At 38.8% G+C, this 17,606-nt stretch overlaps 2 protein-coding genes across 3 annotated transcripts in view; one reads left to right on the forward strand and one right to left on the reverse strand.

Moving 5' to 3' along the window:
* The window catches only part of LOC121951238 (phosphatase and actin regulator 1-like), a 63,475-nt gene that overhangs the window by 8,106 nt on the left and 37,763 nt on the right, over window positions 1–17,606 (forward strand). The gene's annotated exons all lie outside the window — the stretch shown is intronic.
* On the reverse strand, window positions 6,024–14,755 carry LOC121951338 (uncharacterized). Of its 2 annotated transcripts, XM_042497618.2 has the most exons (7): window positions 14,012–14,740; window positions 10,808–11,007; window positions 10,326–10,427; window positions 10,148–10,243; window positions 9,920–10,030; window positions 9,296–9,419; window positions 6,024–8,243 (listed from the first exon to the last, which is right to left on the reverse strand). In XM_042497618.2, the coding sequence occupies exons 1-7, from the start codon at window positions 14,445–14,447 to the stop codon at window positions 6,184–6,186; spliced, it is 3,129 nt and encodes a 1,042-aa protein (XP_042353552.2). In that variant the 5' UTR covers window positions 14,448–14,740; the 3' UTR covers window positions 6,024–6,183. The 2 variants fall into 2 exon arrangements, with proteins under 2 accessions (XP_042353552.2, XP_042353553.1); XM_042497619.2 differs by lacking the exon at window positions 6,024–8,243 and having other exon boundaries at window positions 9,872–10,030; window positions 14,012–14,755.

Here is a 17,606-nt window from a genome sequence, read left to right on the forward strand (position 1 = left end):
GTCACATCCCTAATATCTACAATGACAACAAAATGTATATCCTCAGCTAGATAATGTCAGGCGGGTGAGGGCCAAACGATGGGCATCCATTATGTGGATATGATGAATGTCTACAGGATGGCATTTGTTGCTGGCGTCACCAACGCAGCTCCCATAGTGCACCAGCTCTTGAGGACGTTTCTGCTGAGTAAGAGACTTTACAGAGTCAGAATCCCTTCGACGCTGCTGCAAACCTGGGACTCAATTCAATCAAAGCTGCATTGCACCACTCAGCAGTCCTTCAAAATAGTATCCTATTTCTAATGATAAAAGTCAGGATGCATTTTGGCTCTTGCACGTCCAACTTACTGTTTAAATGAGGCAAAAATCCTTTTAACAGCTGATGCGTTTTGGTTTTTTTTCACCATATTCTTTCAGAGTAAATCACAAATTAATAATATTCCAAATAATTCTTCCATTTCGGAAAAGTGTTGTCATTTGGTATTTTAAGAATGTGAAGATTAGTCATTTTGTCATGCTATCTCTCCCTTTCAATTTTGTTATCAGTCATTACAGACTGAACACAACCTCTTTCTTTTACAGGATAAACCTAATTTTGGAGTGAAGCTCTTCAAATGAATCAGAGATGTACGGTGCTCGCTCTACACAGAACATTATGGTAAATTATGCCCACAATTTTCAGACAGTTATGTAAGTCTGTGTAAAAACAGACTAATAGCCTACAGGATAAATGACTGGGATCTGAAGAGGCAGAATAATTATGTGAAATTGAACTGAGGGGACATTTTGCTCCAATCCTATCTCCAGCAAATCTTACAGTTCCAAAGTATACTTGATCTTGCAGTCACATCATATAATAACTGCAGTGATAAAAATGTTTTTGAATACGTACTTAATACTACTTAAAGGTGTCAGTTATGAAATTGTCTGGCTTTGAAGATTCCCTGTCAGAAAGCACACTTAGACATACTGCGATGCAAAGACAAGCAACATTATGCTATTACAGTAATTCATATCTCGTATAGATGCACTTTACAACAATCAAAAAATCGAAAGGCCAACATTTAGTTTTGAGTTTTTTTTATTTTATTTTATTTTTTTATTAGGTAGTTGCAGTTGAGAGATGATAGGAAATGAGTTGAGAGAGAAACGGGGAATGACCATAGACTGTATAAATAATAGATGTAACTAGCATGATGTCACCAATTGGTTTGTGGACTGTTTTGGTTTTTGGTTTGAAGCCTTGAGTTCACAACTCCTTGAGTTTTGGTCATTGCCATCTGGCCAACTGTACGTTTGTCATGAATGTTGAAATTAGCTATAGAGACCAAAACCATTTTGTTTTCATGTGTGTGTGTGCACCAGGCTGTAAACATGTTTATTTCTGCCGTACAGTTGGTTATATAACATAGAGTGCCCCAGTGCCCGTTCGATGAACTGCAGTATTTGGCACTTCCACATTGGCTTAATTTTTCAGCCCTTGGGGTTGCCACTTGGGAATGACATGCGACTAAGGTCCCTGGCTGCGTTAAATATGCACAATTTTGTGCCTTTTTAAAACATAGGCAGATGAGACATAAAAAAAAATAAAATTTCCATCCCTCCATCCATTTTTTTTTCACTTATCCGGAGTCGGGTCGCGGGAGCAGCAGCCTAAGCAGGGAAGCCCAGACTTCCCTCTCCCCGGCCACTTCGTCCAGCTCTTCCCGGGGGATCCCGAGGCGTTCCCAGGCCAGCTGAGAGACATAGTCTCGCCAGTGTGTCCTGGTTCTTCCCCTGGGCCTCCTACTGGTGGGACATGCCCTGAACTCCTCACCAGGGAGGTGTCTGGGAAGCATCCTAATTAGATGCCAGAGCCACCTCATCTGGCTCTTCTCAGCGTGGAGGAGCAGCGGCTCTACTCCGAGCTCCTCCTGGATGACCGAGCTTCTCACCCTATCTCTAAGGGAGAGCCCAGCCACCCTATGGAGGAAACTCATTTCGGCCGCTTGTACCCACGATCTTGTTCTTTCGGTCACTACCCAAAGCTCGTGACCATAGGTGAGGGTAGGAACGAAGATCGACTGGCAAATCGAGAGCTTTACCTTTCGGCTCAGCTCCCTCTTCACCACAACAAAATTAAAATTCAAAAAAACACTACCCGTAGAATTGTCATGAATATTAAAATTAGCTATAGAGACCAAAACTGTTTTTTGTACCAGGCTATAAACATGTTTATATTTCTGCTGTGTTTGTTTTTTACTCTGTTTTGGAGCCAGCCTCAAGTGGCCATTAGAGGAACTGCAGTTTTTGTCACTTTTCATTAGCTTCTTTTTTCAAGGCTTAAACATGATACTTTGGCTTCTGTTCATATCCTAGGAGAGCAATTTTTGGTTTATATTCTGGTGGTTGGGGTCAAGAAGTGAATGGGGTCACGTCAAGAGCCTTTGCTGTGTCAATAGAGTGCTCTAGGGATTCATTTTTCCTGTAGGCCAATGCTGAAGTTAGCTTTGCCCTGGTTCTCTTATCAAAAAGAGTATGGGATTTTTGCTTTTGGTTTTGGATTATTGCAGAAAAAGAAAAACTGGGTGGCAAACAAACATTTAGGCGATTTGTTCAACAGGATAATCTTTACACATGAACACCACTTTTAGGATTTTTGAAGCCTAAATGCAATCGCCAGAAGTAAAAAGCTAATGTTAGGCAATAAACGAACTACACACAGTTGCATTACTTAACATCAACACCACAACAAGGCTCTAAAGCTGTGTTTGTTGCAATGATGTTCTGTAGTTTCATTTAGTCACTTGTTAGCAACCTCCTTTTCATAAAACACATTAAAGCTTCTAAATTCTCAAGTGTGGTATGTACTTGTGCATTTTGTGTCATCACAAAATGCTAAAATGCTAACTCATTTCCAGGTTTTAGGACTCATTCCTTGGGCACTCTATGCCTCTCTAAAGAGTTAAAATGACTCATATACTGTAGGGATCATTGTTGCTATAATGGTCTACAGTACATTATTTTGCAATTATGACATCAGTCATGGCCCATTAGTGTCTAGGAAAACTCCTTGATATGACATGTCAGATAATGCCTCGCTACCTGTGCCTGAGACCAGCAGATATTCGTCTTAACTTCAGCACAGGCGGAAGAGGCCAGAGGGGACCAAAGCTCTTTAGTTGATAGTCCGCTCCACACTGTGGTGTTCATCAGTAGCGAGAAGGACAGATGGAGGTTTTAGTCAGAGAAAAATCTCTGAGTGTCTCTGCAGACAGAGACAGCCAGAGCGTCCCAGAGGAGTGGTGCAGTCTGCCTACCAGTGAGTGTTGCAGAGCCCGCTGAAGATTGCTTTCATTTCACGGGATTTCTTGTGTTTCAATTTTTCACTTTCGTGCTATCAAGTAGTGTGATTTAGTGAGCATATAACCAAACCTTGTGTCATCGAAATGTGCTTTTGTTCAGCACATCCTGTCCACGGCTCTTTCGAAAGACTCAGAATGGAAAAGCAGACAGTGTTCCCTTTTCCTTTATTGCATTTTATTTCATTAAACAGGACTAACACAAATGTCCTTGGAGCCCCACTGTGTGGCTATTACAGAGATGTTCACCCCCCATCCTCTATTGAAAAAAGCTGCTGTCTGTCACCCTCTGTCACCTTGCCTGCAACACTGTTTCTTAATTAGCAGGCAAAGTGGAAAAAACAGACAAAGTGGAATCCCAAGCCGAGGGTTCTTCCGGGCTCTGCAGAGACAGGATTCAGCAGCATAGAGAGAATGAAAGGGACATAAAACAAAACAAAATCTGATGTTTGAGACAAACAGATCTAATGAAAGATTTAGCAATAGTTGCATCTTTATCCTCTCAAACTTACAAGAAGATTACACTCATACGTAACAACTTCCAAAATCAAAATGTTCTGCAGCACAAAAGTAATTTTCATTTTGACAGCTGGACTTGCTTTCATAGGAAATTTGTGTCATGTGGCCTGTGAAAGAGCTGTGAACAACTAATAGACACTGTACATGAAACACAGCTTCTGGCTGATGAAACTGAGACAGTCCCTGGAGCACCACTGCTCTCTGGTGGAGCAATGCTTTTTCTGCAATAATAGGCTACTGAACAAGGTTAAATGTGTGTGCACATACACTAGTCCTGAGACGATTTATCACATAATCAATTATTTAATCAACAGAAAACCAATAACTGAGGATTTGGATTATTAATTAATCCGTTATTTACAAAGCAAGAATTACATTTGTCATTTTTCACTGCAGAGGTGTGGACACAAGCGACACGACTTGACTTGAGTCACAAATCTGAGGACTCAATCTGACACAATCGAAAAAACTCGCAACTCAACATGGACCTTAACACCACTGACTCATGATTTCACTTGGACTTGAGTCTTTTGACTTAAAAATACTTGATACCTCCCTCAAACCCAAAGATTAAAGAGTATGTTATTTAAAAAGTGTGTCACTCACAAATCAGTTCATTTCCTGCATCAACTGACATTGATGCTATTCCTTCTCATTAGGTCGACATTAAATTCACCCCATGCACTTTGTTTGAAGGAATAAGACAGCTTCCAGTCAAGCTGCAGGAGAGAACATTATGTTAGTGAGCAGCAGTTGGAAAAATGATACCAAAGATGATTTTGTTTGCGTACAAAAATTAAGCGGTGCTTGATACAAATTTTAAAAGAAGCATTAATGATTTTTTGCAAATTTAATATATTATCTCTGCTGTTAAAATATAATTACATTTGGTGAAGTGTGCATTATTACTTTGGGACTTGAAACTAAAAGTTTTGGACTTAGGACTTGAATTCGCACTTGGGACTCGTCAGTCTTGACTCTGGACTCGCCTGTCTCAGCCAGTTCAGATCCTCTGTTCATTCCCATGGACAGTGCTAACTGTCATATTACGTATGTCAGAAATTGAGGATATTTTAAGTAGTGATGGTAAAAACAATACAAAGTATTTATAGTGTGTTTTAAAACACCGTTATTTATTGAGTTAACTATTCATGAAAAATAAATAATCTCATATATTTTATTGAAAACAAAAAAGTCTGTTCAGACCCTATTTTTATATTTTTATCATTAGATACTTAATGCGTAAATATTCCCAGACCGTTGGAATGGACAGGGGAAAAAAAACATGATAAAATTTTTCTGTTAATAATTTATGTGTGATTTTAGAGTAGTAATCTACTATTACAACAATTTTAATGTTTGGAACATAATTGGCTTCTGAGTGGATTAAATTGGGACTTGAGTGCATTGACTTAAGACTTAATTCTGACTTGCAAAAAATGACTTGGTCCCACCTCTGGTGCATTAACAACACAAGTCATGGAAAGACAGCTCTGGGAACTTTTGATGGCCATTTTTAGGCTTTTCACATGATTAAAAATGGCCATAAAAAGTGTCAACGCTTTGATGATGTTATCCAGATTATATGTAAATGCATCAGTAATGCTCTTTATACACACAAAACAACACACAATACATTCCCATAAATCCCATGTAGTCCTGCAACTAATTATTATTTCCATTATCAAAAAAATGACAATTATTTTCTCACCAAATCAGTTGATAATTTGGTCTATAACATCAGAAAATGTCTCCCGAGCCCAAGGTGACATCTTTGGAGTGCTTGTTTTGTCAAACAAACAAACCCAAAGATATCCTGACAATTCAGAAGCTGGTCCGACACATTGAAGGGTATTTTTGCTCTGAGAAATGACTTAAATTAATAATCAATTACCAAAATAGTTACCCATTAACTTTCTGCTGGCAAATCAGTTCTGCTCCCATCTATGCAAAGGCAAGGCCTCTGTGCTATATTCTTTGCTTTGGATTCCTCCCAAATCACCCAAATTGAGAGTCTGTCTCCTCCTGCTTCTATCACACAGCCTTGAGCTTCTTGTAGCCTGAGGAGAAACTGTGTAGACATCAGCACATTTTACAAAAGACTTTGATTGGACATACTCTGTGCACGGCAAGGTCATTTTTATTCTCAGAGACTGAAAATCATTTTGAATATCAGACAAAATGTAGTTTATTCACACATCTGTAGCTTTATTATGAAAGTCATCAAACATCCACAGCATTGAGACATGACAAAAGTTTTGGTGCACGTATGCACTGTGTGTAATGCGAGTGTGGTATGGCACATGAATCATGAACAGTGAAGTTAATACAGACACCCCTTTTCTCTGTGTTCCCTCAGGCGAGATTTTCTGGTGAACGTTTTGTCACACCTCGGACATGTGAACGGCCGTTCCCCCGTGTGAACCATCATGTGTTTCTTCAGCTCGTTGTTTAATCGAAATGCTTTGCTGCAAACTTCACACACAAACGGCCGCAACCTGATATGTTTGGCTCTGCGGTGAGCTATCAAATGGGATTCCCTCTTGTAAGCCACACCGCAGTCCTCGCACTTGAACGGCCTCTCCTCCGTGTGTTGGATCATGTGGAGCTTGAGCTGCGCTGCGCTCGGCCAGCCTTTGCCACATGTTTCGCAGAGGTACGGCGCTTGCCCAGTGTGTTTATACAGATGCCATTTTAGGTATGTTTTTTGATTGAATTTCTTCCCACAGACTGGGCACGGGAAGCCACCTAAGTGCCTGACCATATGCGCTTTCAGGCAGTCTTTTGAGCTGAACTGTTTGCCGCAGTAGGAACAAACGGTAGGTTGCCGATCTCGATGCTTTCTCTGGTGCAAAACCAGATGGGCGAGATATTTGAAGCTTCGCCCGCACGTTTCACAGATGCGTGGTGTTCGGCATGCAGTGTGTATTTTTTCATGATCATGCACTTGTCCTGGCTTTGGGAAACATTTATTACAGACAGCACACTGGTACAAGTTTTTGTTTTGCAGATGTCGAACCAGTTCGCATAACCTCACAAAGGTCCCCTTACATATCGGACAGGGGTATGGACCTCGAACTTTATGTGACTGGGAATAATGTCTGTTCATGATGGCGATGTTTGAAAAATTCTTTTCACACATAGTGCACTTAAAGCTACGACTTTTAGTCTGGGGGCCGTCGGCGGAGGCAGGAGTTTTTTCACCCTCCTTCGTTTCGGAACTTATCTCTGCGTGGCTCTCGTTGGTACTGTCAGCTGATCGGAAATTGCACCCGTTGATAACAAAATAGTCCGTGTTAAAACGCCTTTTCCTTCGAGGAGCCCGTTTGGAGCATTTGCTCTTGTGCTTCTCAAAACTCTTGTAATAACTAAAATCCTGGCCACATTCCTGACATGTCATAGGTGATTTAGCCTGAGAGTAGGCAGTTGCATGTGTGATTGTTGGTAGCCTAGCGACACCGCTTGAAATATTATTCTCTTGATTCTTTTTCTTGGTGTTGCTCACAAAAGTGTCCTGGTTTTGAATGTTGCATTTACCTTCCTGGTGCACCTCGCAGTCTTCATCAGAGCTGTCAAAGTCTTTTCCACAATGAAAACAGTGGTTCTGTTGAGTGTGGCATCGCATGTGCCTCATCAAGTCAGCAGAACAGGTAAATATTTTCCCGCAGTTGGAGCATTGTTTGACACGACGGCTTCTTTTACCAGTTTGCTCTTGCTGTGAGTCAGGACATGTTGATTCCTGGGGTGCAACATTTGAAGATCCAGTTTCGCTAAGGAAAGACTCTTTGGTCTTATCAGCAGGGTTCAGTTTGGCGTGTTGAGGTAAGCTTGTAGAACACTGTGGGCTTGTCTCTGCTTGTAGACTATTCAGATTTGATGGGTTATGTGTTTTGGAACTTGCACATGATGAAAACTCACCCTCACTTCTAGAGGCATTTTTCTCAACACAAATGTTTGGTTTAGGATGTAAATCTATATCCCTAAAGCAACCACTATGGGTTATCTTATGCTTCCTTAGTTTCTGACGGGAACTAAAATCTTGGCCGCAAGCAAGACACTTAAAGGTTTTTGAGGACGTCTTCCTGCCAGTTTTCAAATGGTGGAACCATGTTTTGTCCATGTCGTCATCATCAGTAGACTCGCTTTCATCGAAAGGTTGGAGTATTACTTCTACAAAGGCGCCTTCGTCTTCTGTCACATCGTCATCATGCTGCTGGCCATTTCTTTCAATATTGCTCATTGATTCTGAATTTATCTCCTCAATGGTTTCTTCTTTCAACCTTTTTGGCTCACAGCTGAGTGCGTCTCCTTTGTCATTGTCCACATTTGGCAGGTTAAAGGACAGGCTGGAAAGAATGCAATCATCACCGGAGGAAGACAAAGCTAGAAAAAAATGACAGAACACAATTTACTCAGTAACCAAAACAGAAGTAAAGTTAATAATACTGAAGACAATTAGGAATTTATGATGGCGTATTAGGTTCACTATGAGAAAATACATTTCTGGAAATGTTGAGAATAAAGTTGTAAATTCAAGGAAACAAAATGTGATGTTAAAATAATATAGTTGCAATTTAATAAGAATAAAGTCATACTGTTTCCAAAAAAATACTGCACAAAAAAAGTCTTGATTTTACAAGAAAAAGTTGTAATATTGTGTGATTAAATATGTATATTTAAGAGGAAAAAACTCACAAATTTGGAAGAGAAAATTAAGTGACACAGAAGAACAAAAAAGTCCCTGTTGGAGAGAAGACATGGTGGATAAAAGGTTTATGCTCATGACTTTTGGCCGAGGTCCCAGTCATGTCGGGATTTCCCACACTTATATTTACTTGTGGCCGCCCACCATGATGAAAGAGTTGGACCGTTCATTAGGAGTGCTGTTGTAACATATATACCGTTTGGTTATTCATAACACCACACTGTCAGTGCAGAAACGGAGCAGTAGAGCTCAGGAGCAGTGAAGGGAAACTTAACCGTTCGGTCTGCTGGGTCTAAAAGTTTGCATTCACTCACGGCAGCTGGTCCCCTTATCCACCAATCTGATCTGATCAGCTGTGATGGGATCGACAGATCAATTATCAATCCCATGAGTCACAAACTTCTACTGAGGAAAAAAAGAACTCATGGAGAGCTCTGTCTATGCTGCATTTATGGACCTGCAAAAACCTCTTAATTTGGAGAGGGGACAGAATGAAAAAAAACCCGAAATTTTGCTGTCACCATTTTTTTATGTAATACTACAACTTTTTTCTTGAGATAGTAGGATCGTATTCTCATTGAATTACATTTTTTTTCTCAAAATGATGTAATGTTATGACTTTATTTTTAAAATCTCTCTTTTTTCTCAATCCCTTACAGAAACACCACATGGATTTCACATGTGCAAAAATATTCAATATTCTGCTGTAGAAATTGTGTGAAAAAACTACCTTGAGAAACTTTGTGGCCGTGATGTTTGTGATGCTGAATGAGTGTGTTCAGGGGCTCAGGTTGATTCATGAAGTCTACACACTCTTTCAAGACAGTAGGGGAGAGACCGAGCCGCTGGGAAGTCTTCAAACGGAAGAGAACAGCCACAATCAGCTTCAGAGATTATTATATAAAAACACTGTTCTTGAATTTCAGTTATGTTCCCAAGCATTTTGTTAATTTCCTAGTTATTGTAACAACATCTCTCAAATCATCACAAAAGAGTTAATGCTTTTTTTTTGTTTCTTGTTAATGGCTTTCCATCTAGCACCGCAAAATATACATGCATCTATTTAGAAATAATTACTTTAAGTAATTACTAAGTTAATAAAGAAAACTTATTTCCTTGCATATCTCCAGCATGTTGCTGCATTACTGAAGTATGAAGTTTCAATTAACACGCTCTAGAGAACAAGTAGGATGGAATAACAAAATAAACATTAAATTGGCTCTGTGCTTACCACAAACTCATCGCTAACACAAAAAATAACAGTATTAAATAAGTCTTATTGCATACTTTAAACTGTTATAATTACTTTTTTCCACTGTATGTGTCCCAGGATTACTGTTTGTCAGGCACATACTTGTTCAAGGTTTGGGACAGGCAGCAGCTTCTGCAGATTGAAGAGAAACTTTCTCATCAGAGCCTGTAGAGCTGAATCATAGTTAGGGCCGAACACTGTTGGGAAGGTTTTCTAAGGAAGAAATAGAAACATATTCATACATTTCATTTCATTTGACATTTTAAAACTTGCTTCAAGTATTTCTTCTATAAGACAGAGTCTTGATAAGTGAAGGATAGAGTAACTCACCTGATAAAAGATATCTCTCTGGCATTGATCGTCCACTAGAGTGTGAACAAGCTTCAGGAAGTTTGACATTAAAGCTTTTATCTCAGAACTGGAACTCTTTAAAAAAAAACAAATAAAAAAGCACATAAGTGACAGAAATTGGCACAAAGAGTGATGGAGATTTAACAAAAGCACCCACCTCTTTATCCTGGTTTGTAATGTACGTGTTTATTCTGCTCAGATGAGGCTGGATGGCCTGAGGACTGGCGAAATCATCATTTCGGCACAAGTCTAGCACCACCTGTTGGCACAGGAATAGAATAACTCAGTGAAGGTTTCATTTTTCCACAGTCACATGTAGGGGTGTGGCCCTTAGTGGCATGGCCCGAAGTTGGGATCAGTAAAGTAAGTTTACTATTATTTTCCTCCTACAACTCTATGTTTGACTCCAAAAGATGTAGCAGGATCAAGGAGAAATTTTAATTAGACTAATAAATCTACCTTGTACCTTGTATATTTTGTATCAATAATCTAAATGTGCAAAGTACCTATAACTGTTAAATAAATGTAGTGGAATATGGTATTAATTAGTATAAATGTAAATACTAAAGGAAAGTACAAGTATCTCAAAACTTAACTTAATGGCAGCACTGGAGTAAATGTGCCGCTGTTTATTCTTACCTTTGCTCTTAGGCCCATAAGTAACTGGACTCTCTCTGTGTAAGTGAGCAGTTCAGGGACAGTTTCCAACACCGTGGTAACAAAGTCCTCCAGCAGACCGTAGTACATCACAGCTCCCTGCTTCAGTATCTCCCACAGAGCTGCAGACACGAGCTGCAGAGGGGGGACGATAAGACGGAGGGAGGAAAGGGGGAGGAAGCCTGAGGAGACAAATGTTGAAATTGTAAGGTGACATTACAGAGATGACTGCTTTTTATCTCTTGAGAAAAAATAAAGCACATTTATTGTAATGATAATATGCAGCACTGTTTGACATTAACTGTGAGGCAGTGTTGGGGAGTAGTGAACTATGTGTAATTAAACTAGAAGTTTTATTACCTTTTACAGTAGCTTGCTGATAGTTCAGCTATATTTGTATTTGCTTTGTGATTTGCCATTTTTTTGTGTAGTGAACTACTGAAACTACAAATAATTTTGGGCCATAAAATTAAAGGAATTATTTTATTTATTTATTTTATAATTGGTTCTCTTCTGTAATTGAATCTCCTTTGACCACAACTACTTGTAAACACTATTATTGCTATGTTTTAACACATATTAAGACAAGAGGTTGCATGCCATTTTACTTTACATTCTGGAAAACAGGCATCTAACTGAAGGACACTGGATACAAGAGCAAACGTGTCATGCTTGCACTTTCACGTGAATAGTTGCCTTTTTAAAAATAAAATTTGGGGCTTATGTTTGACGAGATGTAAACAAGAAGGCACTATTGCAATAAACTTAACTAAGTCTTTTGGGTGTTTTTGGCATGTGGCATTTGTATACAATATTTTGTTATAATTTCAGATCACATATCAATTTGACCTTTTTTGTTAAAGTAGTTTGAAATACTTTTTTTAAGTAGGTTTAATTAACCGAACTGGATTTCACCCAGGTGTAGCTTTGCTGTAGTTCAGCTTCTTCCAGTGTAAAAAAAACACAGACTGTATGCTAAAGATATAATTAATATCTTATTAATGCCTGTTATGGACATAATCAATTAGTTATGATGACAGCTGTTTACTAACACTCTTTAGGAAGTACACACATAACCTTGTTACCTACAAACATACAAGGCAAAGACACGTTTCTTATTTTAGTTACATAGTTCTCATTTCTGGCATTTAGAAATCACAAAAGCTATTGTAGATAACACACAGAAGAGGCCCATAAGCAGCTGACAGTATAATTAACTCTGTTTATGATTTGTTTAGTGTGCTATGAAGTAAATTACCAGTATATAAATACCGCTCTAGATGGCGCCATTGTGATACAGGAGAAGTTTGGGAGTTCTGCAGCACAGTGGCACTGCAACAATCCCGATTATTTTGTGTGCGTTTGGAGACTTTTGCAGCGATGTGTAACATGAATATTGAGCAAAATAAATGATAGCATATAAAATGTAAAGGTTAAATGTATAAATGTTTTATTTTTAGCCTACAGTGTTATTTTTATAAAAACAATGTTATTAAATGCTGGTGGGTTGCATACATTACGATTTCATTAGCTCTTTGTATTTTATTTTTCTAAAAACCAAATTATTGCATGCACACTTTGGTCCAGTGTAACTCAGTCAATTGTTTCTGGTGTAAAAACATCAGGAATGCAGGAAACTGGTGAAATTATAGAACCGGAATCAAAAGACTCAAATACCAAGAACCAGTCGAGATGTTGTGTTATCTCTTTGGCATTCAAAACTTGTTGGCAGGAGAGAAAACATACTGAGACGGGGGAGACAGACAGGAGGAGAAGAGGGAGCAGGAGGCAGAAGTGAATTATAACAGAGATGGAAAGCAAGCAGTCATCTGTTTACACTTTTCTGGAACTGTAGCATCTTAACCACAATCCCTGACAGTTTGTGACAGTGCTGTATGAACATTTCTGCTGAGCAGAATTATATTCACATTGACTATAATGCCAAGGGGTTGACAGATTATTGGCCTGGCCGATATTTGGCATTTTGCCTATTATCTGTATCTGTGTCTTATTTTAATGAGCACTCATACAAGTAATTGATGAAAGTGTGCGTATTACACTCAACCAACACCAGGGAAGGCAGTCTGCAATACATGCAAAGAAAGCGTCAGCATGGGAGGAACTTTTACTATGTAAAACCTCAGGAAGCTCATTCATTTTTAATCAAAATTTTCACTCAACTTTATAAAATAAAATAAAAAAAACAGGTTGAACTTGCTGTAAATGATGCTGAAAGTTTCAGTTTTGATTAAACATTTGCTAAAGGCATTTAAACAAAGTTTTGTGTTGGAGTTTATTATATTCCAAATTCTAAATTTCTACAGATATATTTTCATTGTAAATGCATATCAGTTCCAAATATTGGTCTCATAATATTGGTCTCATGAAGTACTAATAATAGGTGTCGGATCACCCCTGAAAAAACAATATTGGTCAACCCCTAGACATTTGTCTGTCTCTTGCTCTGCTTACGTGTTTGATATCTCTTCAAAATGAATACAAATTATTTATGTTTAATATACAGTTTTTTCTAATCTTATTTCTGTGGATAAAAACATCGTTTATACTCTAAAGGACTGATGTTAATATGCTTTTTAGGGCTGCAGCATTTATGTGGGGAAGCGCTGCACATTTTTATCCACCAGGTGGTGCCTGTGAGTGAGCAACACGTTTTTTTTGAGTAGAAGTTGTAGAAGAAGAAGCATTTTTCTTTTATTGTTGTTGTTGTTACCATGGTTGTTAAGCAGAGCAAGCAGCAACAAGAAGATAAAGTTTTACAGACGGGTGAGAAAAACATGCAGGCGGACTTTAGAGTAGGAATATATGCTGATTTCTTTTGTTCAGTCCATAAAATAAAACCACAACACAAAAAACTACGTTCCCAAAGTCCACCAGTGTCTCTGACTGCAACATAATAACGTTAAAGTTACATTACAACCACTGACACCGGGTGGAAAAAACAAGTTTCTCGACTAGTGGATTTGGGAAAAGCAAATTAAACATATAAACATCGATGCATATGCACAAATTGTTCATTTTTATAAGCTGATGTCACTACTTTATTCGGTTATAGTGTGCAGGGTTTAGCGTATGTGGTGCGCCTCTGCTGCAAACGTAAAGCGTAACGTTACATTGAACACCACCAGATTGTTGAATGCATTTTAATATAATTAACCAGCTTTATACCGTCACTATCGCCGCCGCCGTCCTTGCTTTCAGCAGGCGTAGTGTTGCTAAACGTGGCTGCATCTGCAATGGCGGTCACCGTTGAGTAGATCAGAGACCCTTCAGGCTTCAAGTCCAACACATCGCCTTCACCGGGACAGAAGGACGGTCGGTTTTCTAGCACCTTTTCCAATTCATCGTAAAAAGGACAGCTCGCTCTGTCCCTCTTGGACTTGTTAGAGTCCTTGGCTTTTCTGAAAAGATGCTTGAGGTGTTTGATTTTACGCTGGCACTGCAGCCATGTTCTGCTGTAACCATTCTCCTTCAGTTTGTTAGAAATGTCCTCATAAATCAGCCGGTTGTGATATGAATCACCCAGTTTCTGCTGCACGGACTCCTCGGCCCAGCTGGAAATCAGACAGCGGGTTTCGCTTTTGCTCCATCCACGAGAATCCATTTTGCCTTGTTGTGTCTGCTGCTGCTTGCATGGATGGCGATGCTTTTTTTTCTTATTTTTTTCATTCTTCTTTAGTTTTATTCCTGTCCTATACACCAGTGTTAAAGGTGCACGTCGCCACCTACTGTACCGGCGATTGTAACATCATCACTAATAAATAATAATAATAATAATGATAATAATAACTTTATTCATATAGCCCCTTTAAAAATAGAGTATACAAAGTGCTTTGACAAACAAAGCAAAGCAGAAGCAAAAGGAGACAAAATTTAAGGTATAATTAAGCAAGACTTCTGAGGCAAAAAATATTAGACAGGTAATAATAGAAATAATAAAAAATAATTAAAAACAAACTCAACCCACCCCAATATGAGTTAATACAATACAAAGAGTATATGCAGTAATAATAATAATAGCCTCTTATTAAAAACACAGTTTAAAAGTGCTTTGAGAAACAAAGCAAAGCAGAATATATAAATAAATATCCCAGCAGTGTTACAAAATACATCGAAACACCCGTAACTAATCCTTTCCTCACCTATATACCTGCAAAAATATCTTTTTTTGTATAGTATTTTCATATTGATTTATTTCTGTGCTTTGTTTCAACCCATCACCCAACCCATTCCACACGTCCAATAGAATTAAACGAGATCATCTGAGGCAAAAAACAAATTAAAAGGAAGACAGATGATAATAAGAAACAGAGATAGAAACACTAAAAACAATAATAACCCGTACCAATAAGACTAAATACAATATAAAGAATATAAGCAGTAAACACGGAAATAAAAGTAATAGAATTAAACACGATCAAGATGGAAAGAATAAAAGGATAAATTAAAATAGATAAATTAAAACAGACAAATCACAAAACAAAAATGCACCTGTACTTGTTTGTCCTCTATCTCTAACAGAGCCTTAAGGGTTAATTTTTGTACTTTTCAATCTGGACCCTATTTCCATGCAATTGTTTCTTAGCGACTGAACAACCATTTTTGAAATCGTTGTAGTATTAAGTGAGAGAGCAGCAGGCTGCTGGGCAGTAAACCACAATGTAAACAAATCAAAATTGAACAAATCACTGTTTCTCCAGAAACAGGTCCTGTATTTTACAAAAATGTAAAAAAAAAAAAAAAAAATGCCCTATACCCCTCATGCCCTGAGTCAAATAAGTGATTCCTTTAGTTGAAGTTTGATAGATCTTTTTCCAGTCTGATTTTGAGAATTTTTTTTTCCTGCTGGTACATGGGAATATAACAGAACTAGATGGTGCACGGCCGTGTATTGAATTAAATGTGTATTGTTGTTTGCGGGGTGATTGTCCCTTTAAAGTCCTGATGTGTCCTAATGTACACTGCCATCACACACGGCTGAGCAATACCCTTAAAAATAGGATTTTTGGAATTTTGGGAGAACTGTTCGTTTAGATGTAAATGGGGCCATCACTATTTCACTCCGCAAGTGTTGTAGTCTGTGGACTTTACATAATCATGTCACATTACTGAGTGAAGACTGAGCTTAATGCTGAATATGGAGCCAAGAACTGCATTAATAATTGTGAAGAGGCATTCTCCTTACAGATTATAATTGCATAACAATCACTGACATTTCCCTACATCAAGTAAGTGGAAAAGGCATGGCACTGCACTTTTACCACCTTATTAATTCTCTTTTAGATTGTGTCAAGGAAATGTGGTACTGTGTGTGCGTGTGTAACTATGAGGGAGAACGACAGATAAAAATGCAGAGAGAGAATGACAGATGGGAAGAGACAGAGAGATGCAGGGAGAACAGGAACAGCAGATTTGTAGTGACAGGCTGCTCAGTCGGAAGTTGTACGATTGTTTTGCCCTAAAACCTGCACCACATCCATGGAAACCAGTTGGAACCAGAATCCAGATATCAAAGAAACAACATTGTCAACTTTTTTTTCCAAGTACAATATCACACATTTTACATTTAATTCTAACAAGTGTAGTAGAGACTATTCTCTCCCGGCTTTTTAGTGGCACTGACAACGAACATCTACTGCAGCTTCATGGCAACAACTCTACGAGCCAACATATCCATCAGATGTGAGTCAGAGAGGATTGGCAAATACTTCTTAGCAGCTTTGGGTGAGCTTACTGTGACAGTTTAAGTTTGTTGTGACAGTTTGTGACACGTGACAGGTATGTTGTCAACCATAGGAGAGTATACTTAGTTTTTGAAAACCAGCACTGATCCCAAGATTTTATGCTGAATGACTCAAAGTTTCAAATAGATGGAAGCACCTCTAAAAACAAACTCAGAACCAGCACACAAACACTACAATTAATCTTACCAAATGTTTGTTTTTCACGAGGCAGGAAGAGTGAGGCAGGTTTTCTGTGGACAGGACCATGGGCGTATTATGAAATCATGGGCCCCTGGGCACAGATAGGCAAAAGACCCCACCACCTCTCATACGTATGAGACACACAGACTTTGTGGTGGTTTGGCCTCTTATTTTGTTGCTGTTTTGCATTTTTTAGACATTACGCATTTTTTTTTGTGTGTGTGTGTTTCTCTATGATGTTGTTTTGATGCTTTTTGTAGTTATTTTGTGTCTCTTTGTGGTCTTTTTGAGTCTCTTCATGGTTAGTATGTGTTAATTTTAAAGATTATTTTTGGGGGGATTTTTCCCTTTATTGATAGGACAGCTATAGAACGACAGGAAATGTGGGAGAGAGAAAGGGAGTGACATGCAGCAAAGGGACACAGGCTGGAATCGAACCCGGGCCGCTGCAAAGGTGAGCTAGAGGCCGGCCCTGAATCTGTTAATTTGAGTGACATGTTGCAAGTGAAGGCCAGGGGGGCACCCTGACACTTTGGGCCTCTGCCCAGTAGGTCTGTTCACTAATCTATCCATGGTTAGGACAGGGTTGAAAGCTAAGATTGTATCTGACCTAACTTTAAAAGGAAATGTGTTTACGATTCAGGGGGATTAAAGCTGCGTTTCCATCATTGGCTTTCAGTATAGTACCTCTGGAACCAAAGATGGCACCTACAAAGAGGTGGCTAGACTCTAGATTTGTGTTGTGTTTCCACCACAGACAGTACTGTTGTCACTTACTGCTTTGTCCAGCAGCACTTGCTGTATTTCCCTGTTTACTGGTGATACAGTGTGAAGTCTGC

This window comes from Plectropomus leopardus, chromosome 12 (genome assembly GCF_026936395.1).
Source record: "Plectropomus leopardus strain MGB_pleo_1.0 chromosome 12, ASM2693639v1, whole genome shotgun sequence".
Taxonomy (NCBI): Eukaryota; Metazoa; Chordata; class Actinopteri; order Perciformes; family Serranidae; genus Plectropomus; species Plectropomus leopardus.

What these genes read in the sequence shown, in the direction of transcription:
- LOC121951338 (XM_042497618.2), bottom strand. Translation starts at nt 14,447, where the DNA reads ATGGATTCTCGTGGATGGAGCAAAAGCGAAACCCGCTGTCTGATTTCC. An exon ending in TTATGGGCCTAAGAGCAAAG is followed by an intron (nt 10,428 to 10,807) that starts GTAAGAATAAAC and finishes CTGTGCCAACAG; the next exon opens with GTGGTGCTAGACTTGTGCCG. An exon ending in TTACAAACCAGGATAAAGAG is followed by an intron (nt 10,244 to 10,325) that starts GTGGGTGCTTTT and finishes TTTTTTTTAAAG; the next exon opens with AGTTCCAGTTCTGAGATAAA.